At 42.9% G+C, this 24,731-nt stretch overlaps 1 protein-coding gene across 21 annotated transcripts in view; it reads right to left on the bottom strand.

Moving 5' to 3' along the window:
* The window catches only part of LOC110501519 (uncharacterized), a 64,605-nt gene extending 44,609 nt beyond the window's left edge, over window positions 1-19,996 (bottom strand). For 12 of the 21 annotated variants that reach the window (XM_036947634.2, XM_036947647.2, XM_036947663.2 and 9 more), the window contains exon 1: window positions 19,554-19,996. In XM_036947634.2, coding sequence (XP_036803529.2) covers window positions 19,554-19,623 — 70 coding nt within the window. In that variant the 5' untranslated portion in view covers window positions 19,624-19,996. The remainder of the gene's footprint in view (window positions 1-19,553) is intronic. The other 9 variants (XM_090198673.1, XM_090198702.1, XM_090198727.1 and 6 more) reach the window with 5 other exon arrangements.
* Between the last annotated feature and the right edge of the window lie 4,735 nt (window positions 19,997-24,731).

Raw genomic sequence — 24,731 nt, 5'->3', positions numbered from 1 at the left:
TAAAGGGGCAGTGTAGTAATTTAAGACAGGCTTGAATAAGCTAAGTAGCCATTAGGCAAAGGGTAGCATAATTTGTCTGTTTCTCTGTAATAATGGTATGGGAATAATAATGCATTTTATTTTGTACATTTTTTTTGCATCAAACAACACAACAACAAATCTGAAGGACAAGTGGATAAACAGGTTAATGTCAAGCCCTGCAAATTTTTGTTTTTAAGTCTTAAGTAATGTAGGCCAATATTGAACACCACACATTGGCTGCTGCTAAAAGGCTGAATGACAGCTGGTCAGCGCATGCCCTAAGTACGCGTCTGGCCCAACTGCCTTGTGAATGTTAACTTTTTATAAGGTTTTACTCACATCGGCTATGGAGAGTGAGATCACACAGTCGTCCAGAACAGCTGGTGTTCTCATGCATGGTTCAGTGTTGCTTGCCTCGAAGAGAGCATAGAAGGAATTTAGCTCATCTGGTAGGCTCGCTTCACTGAGCATCTCGCGGCTGGGTTTCCCTTTATAATCCGTGATAGTTTGCAAGCCCTGCAACATCCGATGGGCGTTAGAGCCAGTGTAGTAGGATTAGATCTTAGTCCCGTACTGACATTTTGACTGTTTGATGGCTCATCGGAGGTCGGATTTCTTATAAGAGCTCGGAATAGCGTCCCGCTCCATGAAAGTGGCAGCTGTAGCGCTTAAATCAGTGCTGATGTTACCTGTAATACATGGCTTCTGATTGGGATATGTACGTACGGTCACTGATAGAGTTATGATCAGACTTGCCAAATGGAGGGTGAGGGAGAGCTTTGTATGCGTTTCTATGTGTGGAGTAAAGGTGATCTAGAGTTTTTTCGTCTCTAGTTGCACAGGTGACATGCTGGTAAAAATTAGGTAAGACAGATTTCAGTTCATCTGCATTAAAATCACTGGCCACTAGGAGCGCCGCCTCTGGTATCAGAATACAGCGATATGGTCTGTTTAAAGAGGCTGAGGACGTCAGGGCTTTGCTGCACTGCATCTTTTCCAGGTCTAGAGGTAAACTGTAATTTCACTGCTCTAGCTCTTCTAAGTGGCTTTCCATATCATGGTCTGAAATACAGCTGCATATAGTAGGTGATGAGGCCACTGACATACGTGCAAATGGCAACATTGCAACTGAAAATGTCAGTAATTCAATTTCTCAGAGGAGAAACCACTGCTTTTTTCGTAATCAACTCACTTCCTGGGGTCTGGTGAGTCATACCAAATAAATGTCTCAAATCAAAGCACTTTACATAAAAATGACTGATGTGATATCTTTGATTAAAAATTACACAAAAAGCCCCACGGCCTGACAAAAAATGAAAATCTATTTGTATTATCAGAAAAATTTGGCAGCCTGAAAATCAAAAAATACAAAAAACATTTATGCATGCTTCTATTTTCAAAGCCCAAAATACATATGAAAGCTGTAAATGCCATCAAACCAAAAAAACATGTTATCATTGTGTCCTTGAGAAGTTGATCCCATTAGAATGTAAGGTATTTCATATCTCCACACTGTTCACTCAGGCCTTAAGTAACTGCCTAAATGTGCTGTGCCAGTCTGGTTGCCTGATACCCTGGCAGTCGTAAAAAGTGGGGAATTCGGACTTGGGTTTGTGTGTGTGCGTACCACACCCCTTTCTGTTGGCTACCTGTTCTTCAAACTCAAACCGCCTTGAGGCGGTGTCATCATACATGCATTGAGGAACAAAGAGCGATGAGGTTGTCTCATCCACAACGCAAACATATGACTCAAACGCCAAAGTATGACTAAATATTACACCTGAGAAGGGATTTTGTCTTTGGAAGCAAACCATCAACTAAGGCAATGGGAATGTGAAACTAAGAAATCCCCTAGCCTGGTCCCAGATCTGTTTGTGACGTCTTTAGTGCCTTGCCAACTCATATGGTCATTGTCAAGCCAAACAATGACCATAGGATTTAGCAAGAAAACAGATATCAGACCAGGCTTGGATTCCCACTATCCACAGAAAAGCACATGGGTAAAACCCATGTAGATCCTGGTCCCAGGACATCAACCAATTAGATCACTTACAAACACAGTGAGTCACTCATCTGCACCCAAACATAAAATCCTGGGTATTATCATTGGCACTGGCATGGCTCAGGACATGATGGAAATATAGGACAGGGAGGGAATGAAATATTCATAGATCCAAGTATTGCTCTCTCAAGCACATCTCTCTTCCCGTCTCCTGCCAAACCAGGCAAAAAAGGACCGAGCACAGCAAGACAACCACTGGTAATAGTGGCTAGTGATATGTGGACTTGGAAGCCCAATCATAAAAATAGACTTCAAACGGAACTTGCCAGAAAAAGAGCACTGAGTAAACAGGGTGGGAACTCTGTATTGGTTCTCTTGCAAAAATGGAAATGAGGCAAACAACAGGCTAGGAAATAGCATCGGGTCCCGAGCTGTGAAATCAGAGAGTGGAAAGGGAAAAGGGCTGCTCCGAAAAAGAGTAAAGAGGAACTCGGGAGGCCGAAAGAGAATAGGTCTGCATCTCATTTGAGCAGGACAGGGAACTAATGAATTACCTCACCGTCACCCCCCTCGCTCCTCTCTCGGCCCTCACACTCTCACCCCTAATGGGGTGATGTAAGGGGCTATGGTGGGGCCCCAGACACACTGGAAGCGCAGTGTAAACAACAACCACCAATTCTGCGCCAAAAGGCTCTCACTGTGTGTATTTGTGTGTGTGCGTGCGTGCGCGTGCGTGCTCGTGCGGGTGTGTGCGTACTCATGCCGGGGTTTAAAAGTTCCAACTATCGGGCTTGCCAGCCTGTGAAATGAGTGTATTTGTACTTTGTTTTCAAGTTCCTAGAGTTCAAGCGACAACGGGCGTGAGAGAGAAATAGATGAAACAGATATATCACTAATTCACGTTTACACAGTTTCACTCCGCATTAGCACAATCAACACAACATTGCGGGTTACTTTTTAACTCCACAAAATATAATTGCTTGCTTGTGAGCATTATTATACATACAACAAATGAGAGAAGAGATGTGTGCAGGGTTTACAATGTAACTAAACTGAGGTTGAAACATTATTGGGCATCCAACATCTAGAAATGGCAATTTATGGCCTAGTTAAGCAACATAATTCTGATTTGGGGCCGAAAACAACTTTTAACGTGTGCTCCCTCTCCGGCCTCTAGGTCACTAGTCTGCTCGTTATGGTGCACACCTGTCACCATGGTTACGCGCATCTGCGCGTCATTAGACTCACCTGAACTCCATCACTTCCCTGATTATCTGCCCTATTGTCACTCCATTTGGTTCCTTCCCCAGGTGTCATTGTTTCTGTGTCATGTCTGTGCTTTGTTCGTGTTTTGTATTATGTTACGTTTATTTATTAAAACACTCAGTCCCTGAACTTGCTTCCCAACTCTCAGCGCACATCGTTACAGGCGGTTTCTCATAGCATAAAAATGTGCCTATTAATAGTCATGTCTCTGTTAGGGTCTCTGCCACGACTTTTCTACTGTCACCTGGCCTGGATATGGAACAATGCCTGGCATTTTGCTAGCCGCTTTCCTCCCAAGCGCTGTCAGCCTTTTCAAAGCCATCGTGGTGATGAAATGCCCAGCAGACGCACAAACACACACCAGTATTTGATTGGTTGAGACACCCAGCAGTAATAGGGAGTGATAGAACCTTCACACACAAGCCACCCTCAACTGGATATCTGGGCCATGCAGCTTGGCTGCCATCCATTCATAACTGAGCACTCTATCCGGCATACCGACCAACCTGCTCCACCTCCCCCTTGGGGGTTGGGAGCAGCAGCCCAGTCTAATCCTCCACTGGTCTATGTGAGGTGGCCTCATGGCACTAAATACACCCCTGTCACAATGTGTTTACACGGCGGCAGGACGGGGCATTAACAAGGAGGAGTAACTGTTAGAGTAGCTGTAAATGGTGTGGATGTAGGTTTCGATGTGTACAAACCCTCTACAAACAAACTCAACTGATTGTGCCAAAGTCCCCTTAATTGAACAATCAATATTTAATGGAGCATTTGTAAAACAGTCCTCAATATGTATCTGAATAGCAGGGATTTCATTGACAACGTCACTGTTCTAGGAAGTGAGTAGTGACTGGCTGGACACATCAAAAACAATACGAAAAATAAATGAAAATGGAAAGAAAAGAAAAAAAACAGTAACAAAGTGCAATGCAATCGTGAAATTACCGTAACATCACATCCCAAGACCAACACAGCCCTAGAAGAGTAGATAGAGGGGGTTTACATCTGATAATCAGATACAGTTTAAACAGTCATGCTTACAATAGAGAGACTTCAATCGCATGACCTTGTTGTTGGCCAGATGCCCATTACAAAACACAGCTGTGCCTGGATGTCTGGTTAGTCATGACAAAACCACATTGAACATCTCTGCTATCTGCTATTCCTCTTCTCTCTGTACATCACTAACGAGTGACACAGCCAAAATTCCTATACTCTCCCAGAGGGTTAGGTTTCTAACTCAGCAGTGATTTGGAGCCAGCAGACAGAGAGATGAACAGAAGAGTTGGTTCAAACTGTTTCTCTGTGGAAAACCGACCTACAATGCCAAATTCCAAAAGCTTGCATATAATGTAGCTAGATCATACATTGATGAAAACCAGGCACCACTATTGGTGTCATTTTGTGTCATTATGACTTTGTTGACGGTTTCTGGAGATAGGGATGTCTGGGACTGCGTGTGTTCCTGCGTGAGGTACTGTAGGTGGGAGGATGACGGAGGTTGTTTTGTCAAACATAGTCATTTTCAGGGCCATTACTTCAGGCAAACAACATCAGGTTCCAGCAGTAATCATGTGAACAGTCTCAACACAAACATACAATTAAGGAGAGTCCCAAAGTCCTTGTTTGTTACTGTATAGTATTTGGGTTTTTAAGGTCCCACCCAACCGTTCAGAGATTCTCTGCATAATGACAAGAGCTCTAATTATAGCTTCTACAAGAACACAACAGACCATAAGAGTAATGTGTAATCTCTCAAGGCCTAGACTCTTAGAAAAAAAGGGTTCCAAAAAGGGTTATTTAGCTGTCCCAATAGGAGAACCCTTTTTGGTTCCAGGTAGAAACCATTTATGTTTCAATTAGAACTCTCTGTGGAAAGGGTTTTACATGGAACTCAAAAGGGTTCTAACTGGAGCCAAAAGAGTTCTACTTGGAACCAAAAAGGTTTCTTCAAAATGACCAGCAAAAATGTGAGGTTTAGTGCCAAAAGGAGTAGTGATGCACGATATATCGGTGAACATATCGGAATATGGCCTACCTGGTTAAATAAAGGTGAAATTAAAAAAATATTAAATTGGGCGATAATAGCTAAAAATGCCAACATCGGTATCGGCCGATGCCTAGTTTAACGCCCGATGTGCAAAACCGAAGTCAAAGCTGGCTATATAACGAAGGTACATGACGTAATGACGCCACGTTGCGATATACGTGCAACACAGCATTCCCAAACTAGCCCACAATATCTGCTGTGTGTATCGAGGAGTCAACAAGTCCAGCAGTCATTTGAAAGAGTAAGAACATTTCAGCGAGACAGCTCAAAGGGGAAATCCATTAAAGCCAAGATATTGGAATTCATTGCCTTTGAAAATCAACCGTTCTCTGTCATTTCGCCGACTGGTCGAGCACCGGTTAACACTACCAAGTGCGCAATTTTTCAAATGTTTCCCTTCCGGAGTTGCACAGCAATAGCTTCACTGCTATTAGTTCACGACATACATACTATGGAACGCCGTTTGGGTCTTTGCGTGTCAAAAAAGATACAGTAGCACTGTCAAAGCTGTACAAGAAAATCAGCAAACAAGCAAAACCGTCCACGAACGAAGTGTTTACAATACCGCGTTGGTAATAAAGCATAATTTGTTCGACCACAACTTCTGGGGTAGCTAGCTTTAGCTTGCAGTCATTTTCATTATTCTTAGCAATGATTTAGGATCCCTTGTGAGTAAGTATTAGCTAGGTTGCCACTTGCTGTTCGCCAATTGAAATTGAACTTCAGTTCATGAAAATAAATAGCTAGCCAGCTACTTAACCCTGTTGCCCAAAGCTAATGTTATAAGCAGCCAGCTAGCTTCATCTGGCTAGTGACGCTTGACCGGACCAGGTTATGTGTTGTGAAGCTAGCCACAATAAGGATTAGGCACAAAAGTGGAATTTGTGGTTTGCCTTCAAAATAAAAGTATGTCATTGACATTGATACAAATGAATACAAATAGTAGAATTATGCCATACTTTTATTTTGAAGGCTAACCACAAAGTGCACTATTGTGGCTAATCCTTATAGTGGTTAGCTTCACATAGCTGGTTCATCACAACAAATCAAATTAAAGTTTATTTGTCACGTGCGCCAAATACAACAGGTGTAGACCTTACAGTGAAATGCTTACTTACAGGCTCTAACCAATGGTGCGAAAAAAGAAAAAAATATGTGTGTGTGTGTGTGTGTGTGTAGGTACGTAAATAAATTAAAACAACAGTAAAAAAACATTTGAAAAAAGAGTAGCAGGGCTATATACAGACACCTGTTAGTCAGGCTTATTGAGGTAGTATGTACATATAGGTATCGTTAAAGTGACTATGCATATATGATGAACAGAGAGTAGCAGAAACGTGCAAAGAGGGGTTGGCGGGTGGTGGGACACAATGCAGATAGCCCAGTTAGCCAATGTGTGGGAGCACTGGTTGGTGAGGCCAATTTAGGTAGTATGTATATGAATGTATAGTTAAAGTGACTATGCATATAAGATAAACAGAGAGTAGCAGCAGCGTAAAAGAGGGGTTGGTGGGGCACACAATGCAAATAGTCCGGGTAACCATTTGGTTACCTGTTCAGGAGTCTTATGGCTTGGGGGTAAAAACTGTTGAGAAGCCTTTTGGTCCTAGACTTGGCACTCCTGTACCGCTTGCCATGCGGTAGTAGAGAGAACAGTCTATGACTGGGGTGGCTGGGGTCTTTGACAATTTTTTAGGGCCTTCCTCTGACACCGCCTGGTGTAGAGGTCCTGGATGGCAGGAAGCTTTGCCCCAGTGATGTACTGGTCCGTACGCACTACCCTCTGAAGTGCCTTGCGGTTGGAGGCCGAGCAATTGCCGTACCAGGCAGTGATGCAACCGGTCAGGATGCTCTCGATGTTGCAGCTGTAGAACCTTTTGAGGATCTCAGGACCCATGCCAAATCTTTTTAGTTTCCTGAGGGGGAATAGGCTTTGTCGTGCCCTCTTCACGAATGTCTTGGTGTGTTTGGACCAATCTAGTTGGAATTTGAAGCTCTCAACCTGCTCCACTACAGCCCCGTCGATGACAATGGGGACATGCTCGGTGCTCCATTTCCTGTAGTCCACAATCATCTCCTTAGTCTTGGTTACGTTGGGGGATAGGCTGTTATTCTGGCACCACCCGGCCAGGTCTCTGACCTCCTCCCATATGCGCTGTCTCATCGTTGTATGTGATCAGGCCTAGAGGTCGACCGATTATGATTTTTCAACGCCGATACCGATTATTGGAGGACCAAAAACGCCGATACAGATTAATCGGACAATTGATTTTTTATTATAATTTGTAATAATGACAATTACAACAATACTGAATGAACACTTATTTTAACTTAATATAATACATCAAAAAAATCTATTTAGCCTCAAATAAATAATGAAATATGTTCAATTTGGTTTAAATATTGCAAAAACAAAGTGTTGGAGAAGAAAGTAAAAGTGCAATATGTGCTATGTAAGAAAGCTAACGTTTCAGTTCCTTGCTCAGAACATGAGAACATATGAAAGCTGGTGGTTCCTTCTAACATGAGTCTTCAATATTCCCAGGTAAGACGTTTTAGGTTGCAGTTATTATAGGAATTATAGGACTATTTCCCTCTATACCATTTGTATTTCATTAACCTTTGACTATTGGATGTTCTTATAGGCACTTTAGTATTGCCAGTGTAACAGTATAGCTTCCGTCCCTCTAGTTAGTGTGTGCTAACTAGCCAGCCATTTCACTTCGGTTACACCAGACTCATCTCGGGAGTTGATAGGCTTGAAGTCATAAACATCGCAATACTTGACGCACAACGAAGAGCTGCTGGCAAAACGCAGGAAAGTGCTGTTTGAATGAATGTTTGTGCTCCTGCTTCTGCCTACCACAGCTCAGTCAGATGCTTGTATGCTCAGTCAGATTATATGCAACGCAGGACACGCTAGATAATATCTAGTAATATCATCAACCATGTGTAGTTAACTAGTGATTATGATTGATTGTTTTTTCTAAGATAAGTTTAATGCTAGCTAGCAACTTACCTTGGCATACTGCATTCGCGTAACAGGCAGGCTCCTTGTGGAGTGCAACGAGAGAGAGGCAGGTCGTTATTGCGTTGGACTAGTTAACTGTAAGGTTGCAAGATTGGATCCCGCGAGCGGACAAGATGAAAATCTGGCGTTCTGTCCCTGAACAAGGCAGTTAACCCACCGTTCTTAGGCCGTCATTGAAAATAAGAATGTGTTCTTAACTGACTTGCCTAGTTAAATAAAGGTATATGAAAAAATATATATATATTTTTTTTTAAGTCGGCAAATCGGCGCCCAAAAATACCGATTCCCGATTGTTATGAAATCTTGAAATCGGCCCTAATTAATTGGCCATTCCGATTAATCGGTCAACCTCTAATCAGGCCTACCACTGTTGTGTCGTCAGCAAACTTAATGATGGTGTTGGAGTCGTGCCTGGCCATGCAGTGGTGGGTGAACAGGGAGTATCGGAGGGGACTGAGCACGCACCCCTGGGGAGCTCCAGTGTTGAGGATCAGTGTGGCAGATGTGTTGCTACCTACCCTTACCACCTGGGGGTGGCCTGTCAGGAAGTCCAGGATCCAGTTGCAGAGGGAGGTGTTTAGTCCCAGGTTCCTTAGCTTGGTGATGACCTTTGAGGGGACTATGGTGTTAAACGCTGAGCTGTAGTCAATGAACAGCATTCTCACATAGGTGTTCCTTTTGTCCAGGTGGGAAAGGGCAGTGTGGAGTGCAATAGAGATTGCATCATCTAGGGGTCTAGGGTTTCTGGGATAATGGTGTTTATGTGAGCCATTACCAGCCTTTCAAAGCACCGCATGGCTACGGACGTGAGTGCTACGGGTCTGTAGTTATTTAGGCAGGTTGCCTTTGTGTTCTTGGGCACAGGGACTATGGTGGTCTGCTTGAAGCATGTTGGTATTACAGACTCAATCAGGGACATGTTGAAAATGCCAGTAAGGACACCTGCCAGTTGGTCAGCACATTCCCGAAGCACACGTCCTGGTAATCCGTCTGGCCCCACAGCCTTGTGTATGTTGACCTGTTTAAAGGTCTTACGTCGGCTACGGAGACCGTGATCACACAGTAGTCTGGAACAGCTGATGCTCTCATACATGCCTCAGTGTTGCTTGCCTCGAAGCGAGCACAGAAGTGATTTAGTTCGTCTGGTAGGCTCGTGTCACTGGGCAGCTCGCGGCTGTGCTTCCCTTTGTAGTCTGTAATAGTTTGCAAGCCCTGTCACATTCGACAAGCGTCGGATGTGTATGATTAAATCTTAGCCCTGTATTGACGCTTGCCTGTTTGATGGTTTGTCACAGGGCAGAGCGGGATTTCTTGTAAGCTTCCGGGTTAGAGTCCCGCACCTTGAAAGCGGCAGCTCTACCCTTTAGCGCACTGCGAATGTTGCCTGTAATCCATGGCTTCTGGTTGGGGTATGTACGTACAGTCACTGTGGGGACGACGTCCTCAATGCACTTATTGATAAAGCCAGTGACAGATGTGTTGTATTCCGCAATGTCATCGGAAGAATCCCGGAACATGTTCCAGTCTGTGATAGCAAATCAATCCTGTAGTTTAGCATTTGCTTCATCTGACCATTTTTTTTATAGACCGAGTCACTGGTGCTTCCTGCTTTAATTGTTGCTTGTCAGCAGGAATCAGGAGGATAGAGTTGTGGTCGTATTTACCAAATGGAGGGCGAGGGAGAGCTTTGTATGAGTCTCTGTGTGTGGAGTACAGGTGATCTAGAATTGTTTTCCCTCTGGTTCTACATTTAACATGTTGATAGAGATTTGGTAGAACGGATTTAAGTTGTCCTGCATTAAAGTCTCCGGCCACTAGGAGCGCCACCTCTGGGTGAGTGGTTTCCTGTTTGCTTATTTCCTTATACAGCTGACTGAGTGCTGTCTTAGTGCCAGCATCTGTCTGTGGTGGTTAATAAACAGCCATGAAAAGTATAGCTGAGAACTCTCTAGGCAAGTAGTGTGGCCTGCAATTTATCACAACATACTCTACTTCAGGCGAGCAAAATCTAGAGTCTTCCTTAGATTTCGTGCACCAGCTGTTGTTTACAAATATGCACAGACCGCCCCCCGTCGTCTTACCGGAGTGTGCTGCTCTATCCTGCCGGTGCAGCGTGCATCCCGCTAGCTGAATATCCATGTCGTCATTCAGCCACGATTCCGTGAAGCATAGGATATTACACTTTTTAATGTCCCATTGGTAGGATATTCGTGACCGTAACTCGTCTAGTTTATTGCCCAATGATGATTGCACGTTGGCGAGTAATAGACGGTAACGGCAGCTTTCCTAATTGCCTTCTGCGGATCCGGACGAGGCATCCGGCTCTTCGTCCTCTGCGTCGCTTCCTTTTGCGAATAATTGGGATGTCTGCCCTGTGGGGTGTTTGGAGAATACCGTGTGAGTCCTGCTTGTTGTTGTTGTTGTTGAATCTTTGTCTAATCTGAGGTGAGTGATCGCTGTCCTGATATCCGGAAGCTCTTTTCTTCCGTAAGATACGGTTGCAGAAACATTATGTACAAAATGATTTACAAATATCACGAAAAAAAAACACATAACAGATGAGATCATTACACTGCCTGATACACCAGAGCGTTCTTTGCGCTTAACTCAGTGGTGATTTAAAAAAACACCATGGACTCAGTTTTGGCTATCATAAACTTTATGCAATCAACATCTAGCTTGCAACATTGCTTTTTGCTTAGTCTGCTGAGCATCATGATCTACTTTTATGCAATGACGCTCGGTGGCTAAGCAAGGGTAACAATGGTGTCAAGAGAGCAGCCCATGTGAACTTAAGGAGGAGATAAGTTTATTTTCACCGTGATTGCCGCCACAAGAACGCCAACACATATCTAGCGAAAATGCTTGATGATGAGTTTGAATGAGATGCTGTTGTTTTTTGTGACATCTTCAAATCAATTGAATGCACTTCATTTGAGACTACAGGAGAGGGATAAAACAGTCATTGACATGATTGACATGCATTATTGTATTTTCTCCTTAGATTTGAGCCCCCCCCCCCAAAAAAAAAAATCTCAAATTCTCTACACTGCGCAACTACATTCGGTCATCATCAGTACAGATCACTCCTATGACGTCTGAGTTTTTAGATAAACTGAAAGATAAACTCTTCAAATGTCGTTGCAAAGTTAAGTCCCCACCGAGGTTGTACTGTTCGTTATAGAGACCAGTTCTCTACTGATGCGGAGGTCGAGAGACTTCTCCGCAAAAGCTAGTCAACTGAGATGTGCCATGCATAAAAGGTTTCTATATGTAAAAAAACAACAACATCTAGACAAAGAAAAGAACGAAATGATAAAGAAATAGAAAACAGAACAGAACATGATGCTGGTCAACTGAGATATGCCATTCATAAAATGTTTACTATGTGTAAACGAAAACAAAAGATGAAGCTATGTTTGTAAAACGGACAGGAAAGTAGAAATGATTTAATGTGATGCAGGTTAACTGTGTTATAAGTACAAATGTGTTCCGTTATTTAAACAATTTGATGCACTGAATAAGGCTAATCTTAAAGCACTTAAAATTAACTTTTAGCATCATTTAATTTGAATAAAAGTGCTTTATAAGATTATAATTGTGCATAGTTTGTTATACCGGTTTTAGGAAGAGTAATCTCATGTAGAAAATATCTGTCCCCCTTGTAAAAAAAAAAAAACATTTTCAAATCTGGCCCCTGTAAGATTATGGTTGAATAGCCCTGGTGTACATCCTCCATCATCCACAACATGGAAGGCTAGTGAAACTCGTGACTATTTTAGGACAGTTTACTGCAATGACAAGCTTGGCAACTATCTTCCATGGAGCCAAGGTTCAGGACTATGAACCTGTGGATCAATAATACAACAGGACACTTGGTGGACAGTCAGAGGTTGAGTTCAAAGTGCTTCATTAACCAATAAATGACTACCACAACATTTGGTTCAAGATATTTCTGACAAGATGGCCACCACCATCAAGTGATCTTTCTGATCTGTGCAGAGGTGAGAACACATTGAGGTGGCCTATAAAAACAGTACCAATTCCTTTAATTGAACGGGGCCTGGCTCTAATGTTAGCTGATGGGTCTGGTGACTGGGACTTTAAGAAGACCAAGAGAGCATAAAGCAGCCTGTCTGGGCTATTTTGAGAGGAGTGGAAATGGCAGGATAGGAAGCAGCTATGGAGTTCAGAGCTAGTTTCCTACCATAGCCCTTCACATTCAGCAACGACCTAGTCCGGGAAGTGGGGTACAGCTGTTTGGTGATATAATTAGGGCACGGCACCACGCCACGGGCTCAGAGTTATTCTGAAGTTACAGAGGAGTGACAGAGAGAAAGAAAGATAGAGAGAATGAGGGGGTGGGAAGAGAGAATAAAAAAGAGGAAGGTTTGTAAATAGCTGACGTGTGCGTTTCAGGGCCCCTCGTGTTTTGAGAGTGAGGGGTCAGGCGGTCAGCTATTAGACAGCATGTGGCTCTGGTATTTGGTCACTTCCTCTCTGTGTCCTTTTGGTTTGAAATTCCTGTGTAGCACTTTGTTGAGACCCTACTACAGTGTTTGTCCAATGTTTTGGATGACAAATTCATGAATGGGTGAGCTCTTCAGACGATCTCCATTTACAAACCTGGGTGTATACAGCAATGACCATTACTTTATAGGGAACCACTCCGCCATAAATTAGCTGTTGGTATTAGATTATATGTTACATTTAACTCAGCCACTCAACTTACTTCAAAGCACTTCGTTGTCATCTGCTATTAGCCTTTAATCACTATACCTGGAGCTTTGGAGTTACAGGTCCACATAAAGGAATTTATAGGTCTGGAACCATCTGAAACATCAATGGTCTCCTATTTCAGAAGGCTAATATTATGTGGGGAAGACCAGAGAGATCGAAGAGGCTACCGCAACTACCAAGCCCCGTTGAAAGCGTGACTAATAACATATTTAATGGAGCTGTGAATGAGCATGGATATGCATACAACTTAAGTGCTTAATTAAGAGACCAAATTAACATCATAAGCATGGGCGACAAAAACGATCACATTCATTTTAAAAGCAATGATCTTGCTCCCTAAGTAACATAAACAATGACTGGTTATAGTTCTGGCAGCAAATTCCTGAGCATAAAAGGTTGGAAGGTAACTATTTCCCCCGTTTTCTGTCTAAACATTTATGTTTTTGTTTACCTTTTGAGCGTGTCTGAGGCAGAATTCCACCAGCTGGGTGCTGTAGAGGGGACCATAGCTGACATGATGCTATCTCTATGTGTGGGGATTCGGAAGTTTAGCCCTGGGGAAGATACATTTTCACTGAGCTCTCCTTCATCTCTTTACCTCTTCTCCCCATCTCTTTGGCTCGTCTTTACCTCTTCTTCACCCTCACTAAAACTCTTCCTATGAGGGAGAAACACCCCGCTGAAAACATACACATAAGCACACGCACATGCCCACTAGCACGCACACACACAAACAAGGCCCCTGCACCGGAAGAAAGAGAGAAATGCCACCCAAACATTGTCAACATTAGCCTCTCTAGCGACATAGACTTGCCTGTTGTTTAAAGACCTGACTCCAAACACTACGAATCTGGCATGACGTCTGTCACTCTGTGGCCTCTCCCTCTCTTTTCTTCTTTCTCTCTGGTCCTCATTCAAAACCCACCTCGGCTGTGCAATATGTTGAGCATGGACTTTTTGAACACGTGGGAGAGGAGGACAACTTAATAACCCTCTATCCTTCTAAATCCTCCTCCCTCCTGCACCAACAACATACCAGCATTACTAGGGCCCAGAGATTTCCCTGGTTAGTTTGAGTGGTCTGGAAAACTCCCGTTCCTATACTACAAACTTAGAAGGGTAACCCATTCCGTCAGCATTCGAGCAACGAGCCATACCTCTTAAATAGGATAGCAAAGTAAAGCCTTCTCCTTATTCTGCTGATTTTTATTTCAAAATTCTATAGAGGATTTAGGATTTGCCTAATCCTTTTAACCATGCAAATGCTTTTTAATTCTTCCCAAAAAGTCAACCGGATGAATATGTTGGGAAGCGGGGCGTTTGATTGGCAACATAATCTTGGGTAGAAGAACCATACATATGGAATTAACTGAATTATACTGGATATAAAGCCGTCATCCTTCTGGTGGGTCTTCCTTCTGCACTGTAACCGGTAATACATCAAATAGATTATAAAACAGAGGAGTGAAATTATGAATTAGAACAAGACTTTCTATTTGCTCGCCATCTCTCCCGTCGTCCCTCAAATCAAGCGCTAGAAAATGGGCCCCCTTTTGAAATCTCACTCTGCGAGCAAATTGAAATCTTCCGAGAGGATGAATTATTTCTGTGCTAGCTGGAAGCTCATCGACACACACAGCAGCAGCAACCCGCCTTTTCTAGGCCAGCTTTGATGTTGATGAAGCGAAGGAACACTGCAACCACTAGGCTATAGTAGGATGTACAGCCTACATTGTCTCAACCACACACTGACAACTGTGGAGGGAAAGTGTATGGTAATGTCCGTATGTCCAGTTGAAATAAAGTATTTTCTGAAGAAAGTTATGCAAAACAAGTTGATCCAACAATGACATTGTTAGAAGCTCAAGATGATCAGTAAGATGATCCCATCCTCACAAATATTACCCCATATATGAAATCTGACAGAAGACCAATCTTAGGCTACATCTCTATACGACAGCAATGTTTACATTTGTGATCACCCTTATAATTTTTTTTAAATCAGGTGGAGAGAAAAAACGTGTGACGTTTCACATTTAAATTTTTGTGGATTTTTTCCCCCCCACACATTTATTTTTCACATTTTCACCCCTTTAAGCTACATCTGGTCTCTGGTTCAGGGCTGACCAGAACCAACCCTGTTTAGCTTCAGAAGCAGAAGGCCTGGATGCTATGTTGCTGGAAGGAATGTTCCAAAACAGGGAAAGCAAAGGCCAGGGTAACATAACCAAAGATAAGTACAATTGCACGGAAGAGGGAGGCATTTTATTTGGTTGTGCATCCATTTACAATTAATTTGCTCTCGCATTTAAAACGTATTTCCTTGCTATACTATACCGTGTTTGTTTACATTTACTTTGTTTACAAACATTGGAGTTTTCTTACATGTGAAACTGCAAATTGGATTTTCACTTTCTCATGTGGAATTGCAAGTACACATGTGAAAAACCAATAAAGTGTAAAAATCTAACTTGCAGCTTCATATGTGAAAAACTTTCACATGAAAACATCACTTTCACATGTGGAATTGCAAGTTTGATTTGTTATATTTGTGAACATGCGATTCCACATGTGAAAGTGAAGTTTTCACATGTGGACTTTTCTTACACGTGAACCTGAAATTTGACAAATCTGCCAAATCTTAGACGGCATTTGTCTCCAGTCCACGAACCTCAATTTCCGTCTTTCTCACGCTCATTCTGAAATTGCTGAGCCTGGAAAGAGTGTCAACTTTCCAATTCGGGGGGCTCCTGAGTGGCGCAGTGGTCTAAGACACTGCATCTCAGTGCAAGAGGCGTCACTGCAGTACCTGGTGCATCAGCAAGTGGCCCAATATTACCCAATATTACACACGTTGTCAAGATTTAAAGTAAGCCTAAACTGTGATACAATGGCCGACCCTCAATTCGTTTAAAGGCAGTTACCATTAGCTGTGCAGTTACACACTTGACATTTACAGTAAATATGCCAGTACGAAACACATCTATATTGACATGATCTGCCTCCAGAGTTCAAACGTCAAGATGGCTTCTCTTCACTTTGCTCCTCAGAGGTACCTGACAAGTTATTCAGAAGGCCTGAATTCTATATGATATATCCTGTACTGTCTGTGACGTCTACAGTAACCATTTCAGACAAGTGTTATTTTTATATCCCTCTCTGATGGGTAGGGCATACTCTGTGTGTGTGTGTGTGTGTGAGTGTGTGTGTGTGTGTACGTGTTCGTGCGTACACGTGAGTGAGTACACGTGAGTGCGTTCGTGTGCATTTGTGTGTGTGTGATGGTTAGAGTGCACTAGCAATGGTATAGCTAGCCTCGAAAGAGAAAGAAAGCTCTTGATTCCAGTCAGCCTGCCTCAGATTTGCAGGTTAACAACTGAACAGATTAGAGAGAAAGACCAAATGGTTGCCGACTCGAAGGGCATGGAACGAGTGGCGGACTGGCGGTGCAGAGAGAAGGAGAGCTCAGAGGGGCGAGTGCCTGAATGCAAATCTAGGCTGCGTCCCAAATATTCCCTGTATAGTACCCTACTTTTGACCAGAGCCCTATAGTGCACTACATAGGAAATGGGGTGTCATTTGGGACACAGTCCCTAAAGAAAATAAGGATTAGAAGATGTTCTTCAAAAGTCCTGACGGAGGCAGAATTCCACAATGCCTGGACCGGACTAAAGAGACTAGTACAGCAGCCCCACTGCAAGGGCCTCTGATTCACAGTTCACACCAATGAGTGGATCCTATCAACGTTATTCTACGCTAGTAGAACGTAGTAGCGTTAGCAAGCATAAACAATGCACTTCAGAGGCACACTGTTCCAACCTGAATGGGTAACTCCCTGATTCTTCCGAAGGGAGGACACAGAAAAACATGTCTGGCTTTGGGTTAGCAACCAAGCTGGTCTGTCCTCCAAGGTATGAATGAATGACTGCCCCAATAACCCCTTCAAAATCCTTAGATATCGAAAAATTCTCCAAACAGAACAATATAAAACAACGATGGCATTAAAATATTGATTAAGTGCCCTACTGAAGAAAATCCCTTCTATAAATGTTCTCACATGACAACAGAGTTCCACTAAGGCTTGACAAATAGGTCACCCTTCATGCTTGAGGAATGTGACGATGAAGATTGACTAAGATCTTTAACAGGACCTGTCAGTCAGAGAGGGATGCATGCATGAGTCGTCGCTTTGGTACATTTTTAGCTCATGTAACCTGCTCCACATGAATTCTTACAGACAGCTTCAGAAACAGCTTCTGATCGTTGTCAAGGGGCGGAGATCATAGAAGAAGAATACTGTCGGCTACAGTGCACATAATGAGGATGGCGCGTTTCCTGGACACAGCCTTCAATGACATAGCCCGGTACCAGATTGGTGTGTGCTGTAGCCAACTCCGATTGTCATTATCATCCAATGACCATATGAGTTGGCAAGACCACACAAACAGATCTGGGACCAGGCTATCAATGACATAGCTGCTCGATAGATACCGCAGAGACTGGTCAGGGTTCCCACGGTCAACAGGGTGGAGCCCCATTCTTATGAATCTCAGCCAAAACAAGTAACAACCCACCCATCCAGCAGCCCACAAGAAGAAGGAAGGAAGCTCTTGGTTGGACATTGTTGTCCATGGTGTGTGTGTGTGTGTGTGTGTGTCCGTCCTACTAGCAGAGCGGGGTAATGGGTCAAAGCAATGGCTCTAGCTCTTAGACAACCTCAGTCCTAACCAGTGAACATCACCTCACCTGCATTATGACACAACCACCTCCTCTCATGAATTGCCTGAGAATCGGAGTAATTCCATCGTCCTTCTGGGGAGGATTTGTTTTGAGGACCTTAGTTATCCGCCCCCCAGCCACCCCTATTCATTACTGGGAGTACTATTACTCACACAGAGGTAATTGGCCAACAAGGCTATTGATTATCAGGTATGTCTGATTCAGAGAGAACGTGCACGGTCCTCTATTTCCCAATAAACCTATCTTCATGTATTCAAATAGAGCTGCTTATCTGGCTGTGTAAAGCGGAACATTTAAATAGCCACCGACACTCCCTTAACTGAATGACATCCATGGCTGTGCTCTGGTCTTCAGTCAAAACGTCCTTCACTCACTCGTAATTATACTTCATAATAGTCCTTATGCATTATGACGACACATGAAAAGCCATCGAGTCGAGGAGGCATATCCTGAACAATGCAGCGCGTGTGTCTGTGTGTGCGTGTGTGTGTGTGCGTGTGTGTTTGTATACGGAACTTGTGCCTGAAGGGAATGCACAACTGCACTCATACTCCTGCCACGTCCGTTTTGACTGGTCACTGTTAAACACTCTTATGCAAAAGCCCACTGACAGAATGACAGCATACTGCTTATGATATCCAGTGGATAACTTTGTCCTTGAACACTGGACAACACAGTCACAGATTGTAATTGCACATAGAAAATCATAGCGCTTCAAGAGTAAATCAATCAATCTGGCCAGATGATGAAAATGGCACTTGCCTGCACTTTGGCTCTGCACTTCTGATTAAAGGGCATCTGATCTCAGTAGGCTAAATCACAGTGTATATATTTACAGATGAAAAGGCACCTGGATTAAAGATATATGATCCACGAATCCCTGCATTAGAGCTAGGCTAGTCAAGATCAAATGGCACAGAACAGAAGCCGTTCATTATCCCGGTTGATGGGTGCTCATGTGATAAGCCGGTTGAGGGGGAAACGGAACGGATGCCAGACCGGTGACCGCATAATGTAAACATGTGAGGGGGAGGGGACAGAGATTACCTCACCAAGCTCCGCTGTAATTATTTATTATTAATTCAGTTTTGATCGAATGGGCAGTGTTTGGGTCAGGCTGTTAGAGACACTCGTCATACATTTGTTGAGAAACCTGTTGAGGAAAATCCAGTGATTTAAAACAAGCATATTCCCATGTGTTGTTGTTGTTGTTGTTGTCATACGGATTAGAAAAGAATTCGCAGTGTGGCAGTAGACTAGGCTGTACTGTGAGGCTTTTGGGACGGAAGTCAATCCGGACAAGTCTATGCTATTATGAATTGTTTGTGAATGTGGTGAATGTATAACTCTGCTTCCTTCCTTTTGACTAGGCTAATAATCAACATTTAGACAAATAATCGACATGTGTTATTACACATTTATAGCGTGGAAATAACCCTTATTAGACTACTCCACACATAGCCTAACAATGATACAGATAAGAGGAAATAAAGCTCGTTTGATCTGTAACAATTTCACATTCACACGCACAACAACCGTGCAAATGACCGGTACGATGATCATTCGATCCAAAGTTTTTTGCCGGGAGATACGTGAGAAAGGTCACAAGAAACTCCTCGAATGCACTGACAGATCGAACCACAAACGTTTCAACGCGCGTGACATTTTAACGAGTTTCAATGAAATAATAGGTAACTTACATGTTGTACCTTCGGGCAACACATTTCCCACCAAATCGGTGTCGAGGTCTTGGCTTTCCATTTTATTCATTCAATCGTGCGCTTTTCGGCTCGTCCTCTCCCGACCGTATGTATACTCATTCCTCAGACAGAAGGGAAACTTGGTTGAGTCACTCTACTTGTTCACCAGCGCGCGCAGTCTACCCCTATTTCCAAATGGAAAACGCTGGAAACGCACCGGGTAGGTAGCGCTCTTTCAAAAAAATAAAAGCGGTGCCACACACAGAGCAACAATGTGTTTGGTTGGAAACTACTTGGGCTGCAATACCATCAACGTTCACAAATTGCTTAGGATCAAAAATATATTGAGGGGGAGGAGAATGGGGAAATAAGTTAAACCCACACAACAGCTGACGGTATGCTCATTTTACGGACCGTCGGATGCTGGCCTCCGGATAGGACTGTTCCATAGCCAGAAGGGGTGTGAATATGTTATGGGGCACGTTTATTTTCAATCTTTATACCGCATTATCTAATTCACAACGAATAACATATATTTGTATTATTATGTTGTAATTACTTATATTTTAATATGTACTTGTTTAAAATTGTTTAATCAAATAATTCACATACGATACAAATGTATACCCCTTTCATTCCAAATGGAGCCATCCGTCTATAAAATACTACAACCTCTGGCCATTCCAGTGGTAAGTATATTTCAATGCTTTTCATGTGTTGAATTCCTGACCACTGCTTCAACGATGCTATCATCCAAACAACAAACGTTTTCAAAGCAATTTTTTTGGAGTCACATATGGTAGCCTAATTATTAGTGCATCCATCACCTGCTGCGCCCCTGCCCAGTCATGTGAAATCCGTAGATTAGGACCTAATGAATTCATTTCAATGGACTGATTTCTTTCTATGAACTGTAACTCAGTAAAATCTTTGCAATTGTTGCATGTTGCGTTTATATTTTGGTTCAGTATATTTTGGCACACTTATTGTCCTGCTATTGACCATGAAAAAAGTATAACCTAAAGTATAATTCACTCTCCCCAAGTGTTTAAATTGTATTATCTCTCGCCAGGGGTGCAACTTTGGTTTCAGAAGTGGGGGGAGACATAATTATTATGATTTTTTATCCAGTCGGATAAACACTCCAAACTGACTACCCGACCACTCTGAGGTGTCGACATGGGCCTAAAAAATACCATTGCCTCGTTTTGTATAATATTCCAATTATGTGAAAGTTGCGCCCTTGTCTCTTGCAGAAAAGAAAATGAGACTGCTGTCTAAATTCTGTTGTTACTTTATGTTGGCATAGCCTTGCCTTGGTCTTAGTCTGCACAATTTCAACACAACATCAAGACACCACAGTGACCACACTCTCTGGCACTACACGTTTGTAGAAGTTTGTGAAAGGCCCCACCAGTTCAAGGCCATCATCGATGGTAACTGACCATATAAAATGCAATATTGTACCATGTGAGAATGATATTCTCTGAACACATGTACTGTTCAAAACTCTCATGTGTGCATCTCAGGTAGGCCTAGACTGACCCTAGTCCCAGGGAATTAGGTTACCAACATGCACAACCTTTCACCCCTAAATCTCTTGACTCAGGAGTGGGATGTACACTCACGTTAATTAGGATTCTCATCACAGTGTGTAAAAGATGCTGATTCAGTCGACCGTTCCAGTCTGAGGGATTAGAAATTAGCTGAGGATTTGGACTGTGAGGGTGCATGCAATGAAAACAAGAGAACACAACAGCACAATTATTGGCACATGGTTTGGCATGCCAAACACAATAATTGGCATGAAACATGTTTCTCCTTCATAGTAAAATAATGGAAAATTTCAGCAAATTATATGATGAAGTTATCCTGCATACATTGCTATGATATATATAAACTCAGCTTAAAAAGAAACGTCCTTTTTCAGGACCCTGTCTTTCAAATATAATTTGTAACTTCACAGATCTTCATTGTAAATAGTCTAAACACCGTTTCCCATGCTTGTTCAATTAACCATAAACAATTAATGAACATGCACCTGTGGAACGGTCGTTAAGACACTAACAGCTTACAGACAATAGACAATTAAGGTCACAGTTATGAAAACTTAGGACACTAAAGAGGCCTTTCTACTGACTCTGAAAAACACCAAACGAAAGATACCCAGGGTCCCTGCTCATCTGTGTGAACGTGCCTTAGGCATGCTGCAAGGAGGCATGAGGACTGCAGATGTGGCCAGGGCAATAAATTGCAATGTCCGAACTGTGAGATGCCTAAGACAGTGATACAGGGAGACAGGATGGACAGGTGATCATCCTCGCAATGGTAGACCACGTGTAACAACACCTGCACAGGATCGGTACATCCGAACATTACACCTGCGGAACAGATACAGGATGGCAACAACAACTGCCCGAGTTACACCAGGAATGCACAATCCCTCCATCAGTGCTCAGACTGTCCGCAATAGGCTGAGAGAGGCTGGACAGAGGGCTTGTAGGCCTGTTGTAAGGCAGGTCCTACCTGACATCACCTGCAACAACGTCGCCTATGGGCACAAACCCACCATCGCTGGACCAGACAGGACTGGCAAAAAGTGCTCTTCACTGACAAGTCGCAGTTTTGTCTCACCAGGGGTGATGGTCGGATTCAAGTTTATTGTCGAAGGAATGAGCGTTACACCGAGGAGCGGGATCGATTTGGAGGTGGAGGGTCCGACATGTCTGGGGTGGTGTGTCACAGCATCATCAGACTGAGCTTGTTGTCATTGCAGGCAATTTCAACCCTGTGCGTTACAGGGAAGAAATCCTCCTCCCTCATGTGGTACCCTTCCTGCAGGCTCATCCTAACCTGACACTCCAGCATGACAATGCCACGTGCTATACCACTCGTTCTGTGCGTGATTTCCTACAAGACAGGAATGTCAGTGTTCTGCCAAGGCCAGCAAAGAGCCCGGATCTCAATCTGTTGGATAGGAAGGTGAAGGCGAGGACCATTCCCCCCAGAATTGTCCGGGAACTTGCAGGTGCCTTGGTGGAAGGGTGGGGAAACATCTCACAGCAAGAACTGGCAAATCTGGTGCAGTCCAAGCACTGCAGTACTTAATGCAGCTGGTGGCCACACCAGATACTGACTGTTACTTTTCACCCCCCCCTTTGTTCAGGGACCCATTATTCAATTTCTGTTAGTCACATGTCTGTGGAACTTGTTCAGTTTATGTCTCAGTTGTTGAATCTTGTTATGTTCATACAAATATTTACACATGTTAAGTTTGCAGAAAATAAACGCAGTTGACAGTGAAAGGACGTTTATTTTTTTACTGAGTTTAGATATATTCTTTGTAGAGAGAAAACTCTACTCAGTGTTCTTGTGTGTGAATCTGATTTATATCAGGACTTGTTAAACAAGCCATGTTCCACCCAAGATAAGAGTTTTTACTGCAGTGTTTATGCTTACAGAAACACCATGCCAATCTGGGCCAAAACAATGTTGGAAAAGTATAACAAAATGATTCTTCTTCACAATTCTTTAGTATGATCTAATACAGTATTCCAATAATATGTTACGCAGTCCAATGGGCCTTATAAGGTAATTAAGCTAACGGCGACTGCATGCCAAATAGAAGCAGAGTAGAAATCCATGCTTAGATGTCTTGATGTCATTAGTTCATCATGCACTGAAATATATACAAAGTGTACAAGCTTCTCCATAATGGATCTTTCGACTCATTCCAACTGAAGCACGCTATCCCCCACCTGTGGATCTCAAGGAGCATCTGCCAAGGAGGGGGCTGCCATGGGGGGTTAATCGGCACGCTTGAGAGGGGACACCCCCCCGCAAAAAAAGACCCAGTGGAGCTCCTTTGTGCAGCTGTTCAGCCATTTTAGCACAAACCCCCAAGTGCCACCTATCACTACAACTCGAAAGGAGAGAGGCAGAGAGGGGGGGTCTGTATGTGTGCTGGGGAGCAGGGGGTCTGTGTGTGTGCTGGGGAGAAGGGGGCTTGTGTGTGTCTGTGCACATGCTTGATTGTTAGTTTGCATAACTGACACTTAATCTTTTGAAGGGGGAATTTCAAATGAAAACGGAGGAGACAGAGATATTCAGTTAGACTTGGCTTGGGATGAATCCAGAAACCTATTCAACAATCTTGCATTCATTTTATGATTTGGTCCCAGTAGTATACCCAAGAGCCTTTTACAAAGATAGGAGATGAATAGGAGCAAATGAAGCACTTTCTATTGCCTGTGGAGGTCTTTACCACACATATGAAATTAAGATAAAATGAAGACTGATGTGAAAAAAAACTTCTAATAGGATCGAGGGAAGAGCATGACATTTCATTTTCAGGAGATGAAGAGTAAATTAAGAATTAATATCCTTCTGCCTTGCAGTCAGGCATAGATTCATGTACAGTGGAGAGCAATACGCTTATAAACATGTGAGATTATTATTAAAAATGGGGGAAATACTTTACATTTGGTGTTATGAATTTAATATAACATAAGAGCTCATGTTACATAGACTGGGTTGGACATGCTCATAGCTCAATGTTGCATAGTGCAATAACCTAACAACTGTGTTGGCAAAACAGGTTGACTTCGTATGTTCTCTTTCTGAATACTAGAATGTGCTACTGTGAGTGGCACAAGCTGGAGTCCAAGAACATTGTACAGTTAGACCTTTCAGCATGACTTCCCTGCATGCAGTATTTGGGGAGATTTTGGGGGTTTAGTGAAACAGTTTAAAAGGTTAATTCACTACCTCTTTCGAGCTCCTTGCTTTGGCTTTGTCATTGTAATCACAAAGTTTCTGCCAATCTAGCAATGTTGCTGTACTCACACAGAACAGTAAAGAGCAACTTGCCATGGGTAATTTAATGAGGAACAATGCTTTTCTCAATTAGCCCTCTCCGTGATAAACTACTCTTCGTACTTTGCCTGTGTTGTAACTACCCATGGCGGAACAGGGATGAAATGGCATGTGAAGAATTTGATCAACAATACAAAAGCACCCTTTTCTTATTTCATCCTGTTTACTCAACTTGAGAAACCTTTTAACATCCTTAAAATGTTTCACATGGACTGTAGCTGAACAAATGTTCACTTTTTATTTGTCACATGCTTTGGTAAACAACAGGTGTAGACTAACAGTGAAATGGTTACTAACCAACAA

Source organism: Oncorhynchus mykiss, chromosome 2 (genome assembly GCF_057628025.1).
Source record: "Oncorhynchus mykiss isolate SJ-2025 chromosome 2, ASM5762802v1, whole genome shotgun sequence".
Lineage (NCBI taxonomy): Eukaryota > Metazoa > Chordata > Actinopteri > Salmoniformes > Salmonidae > Oncorhynchus > Oncorhynchus mykiss.
The sequence above is the reverse complement of the archived record's forward strand: the minus strand, read 5'-3'. Positions and strand labels throughout refer to the sequence as shown.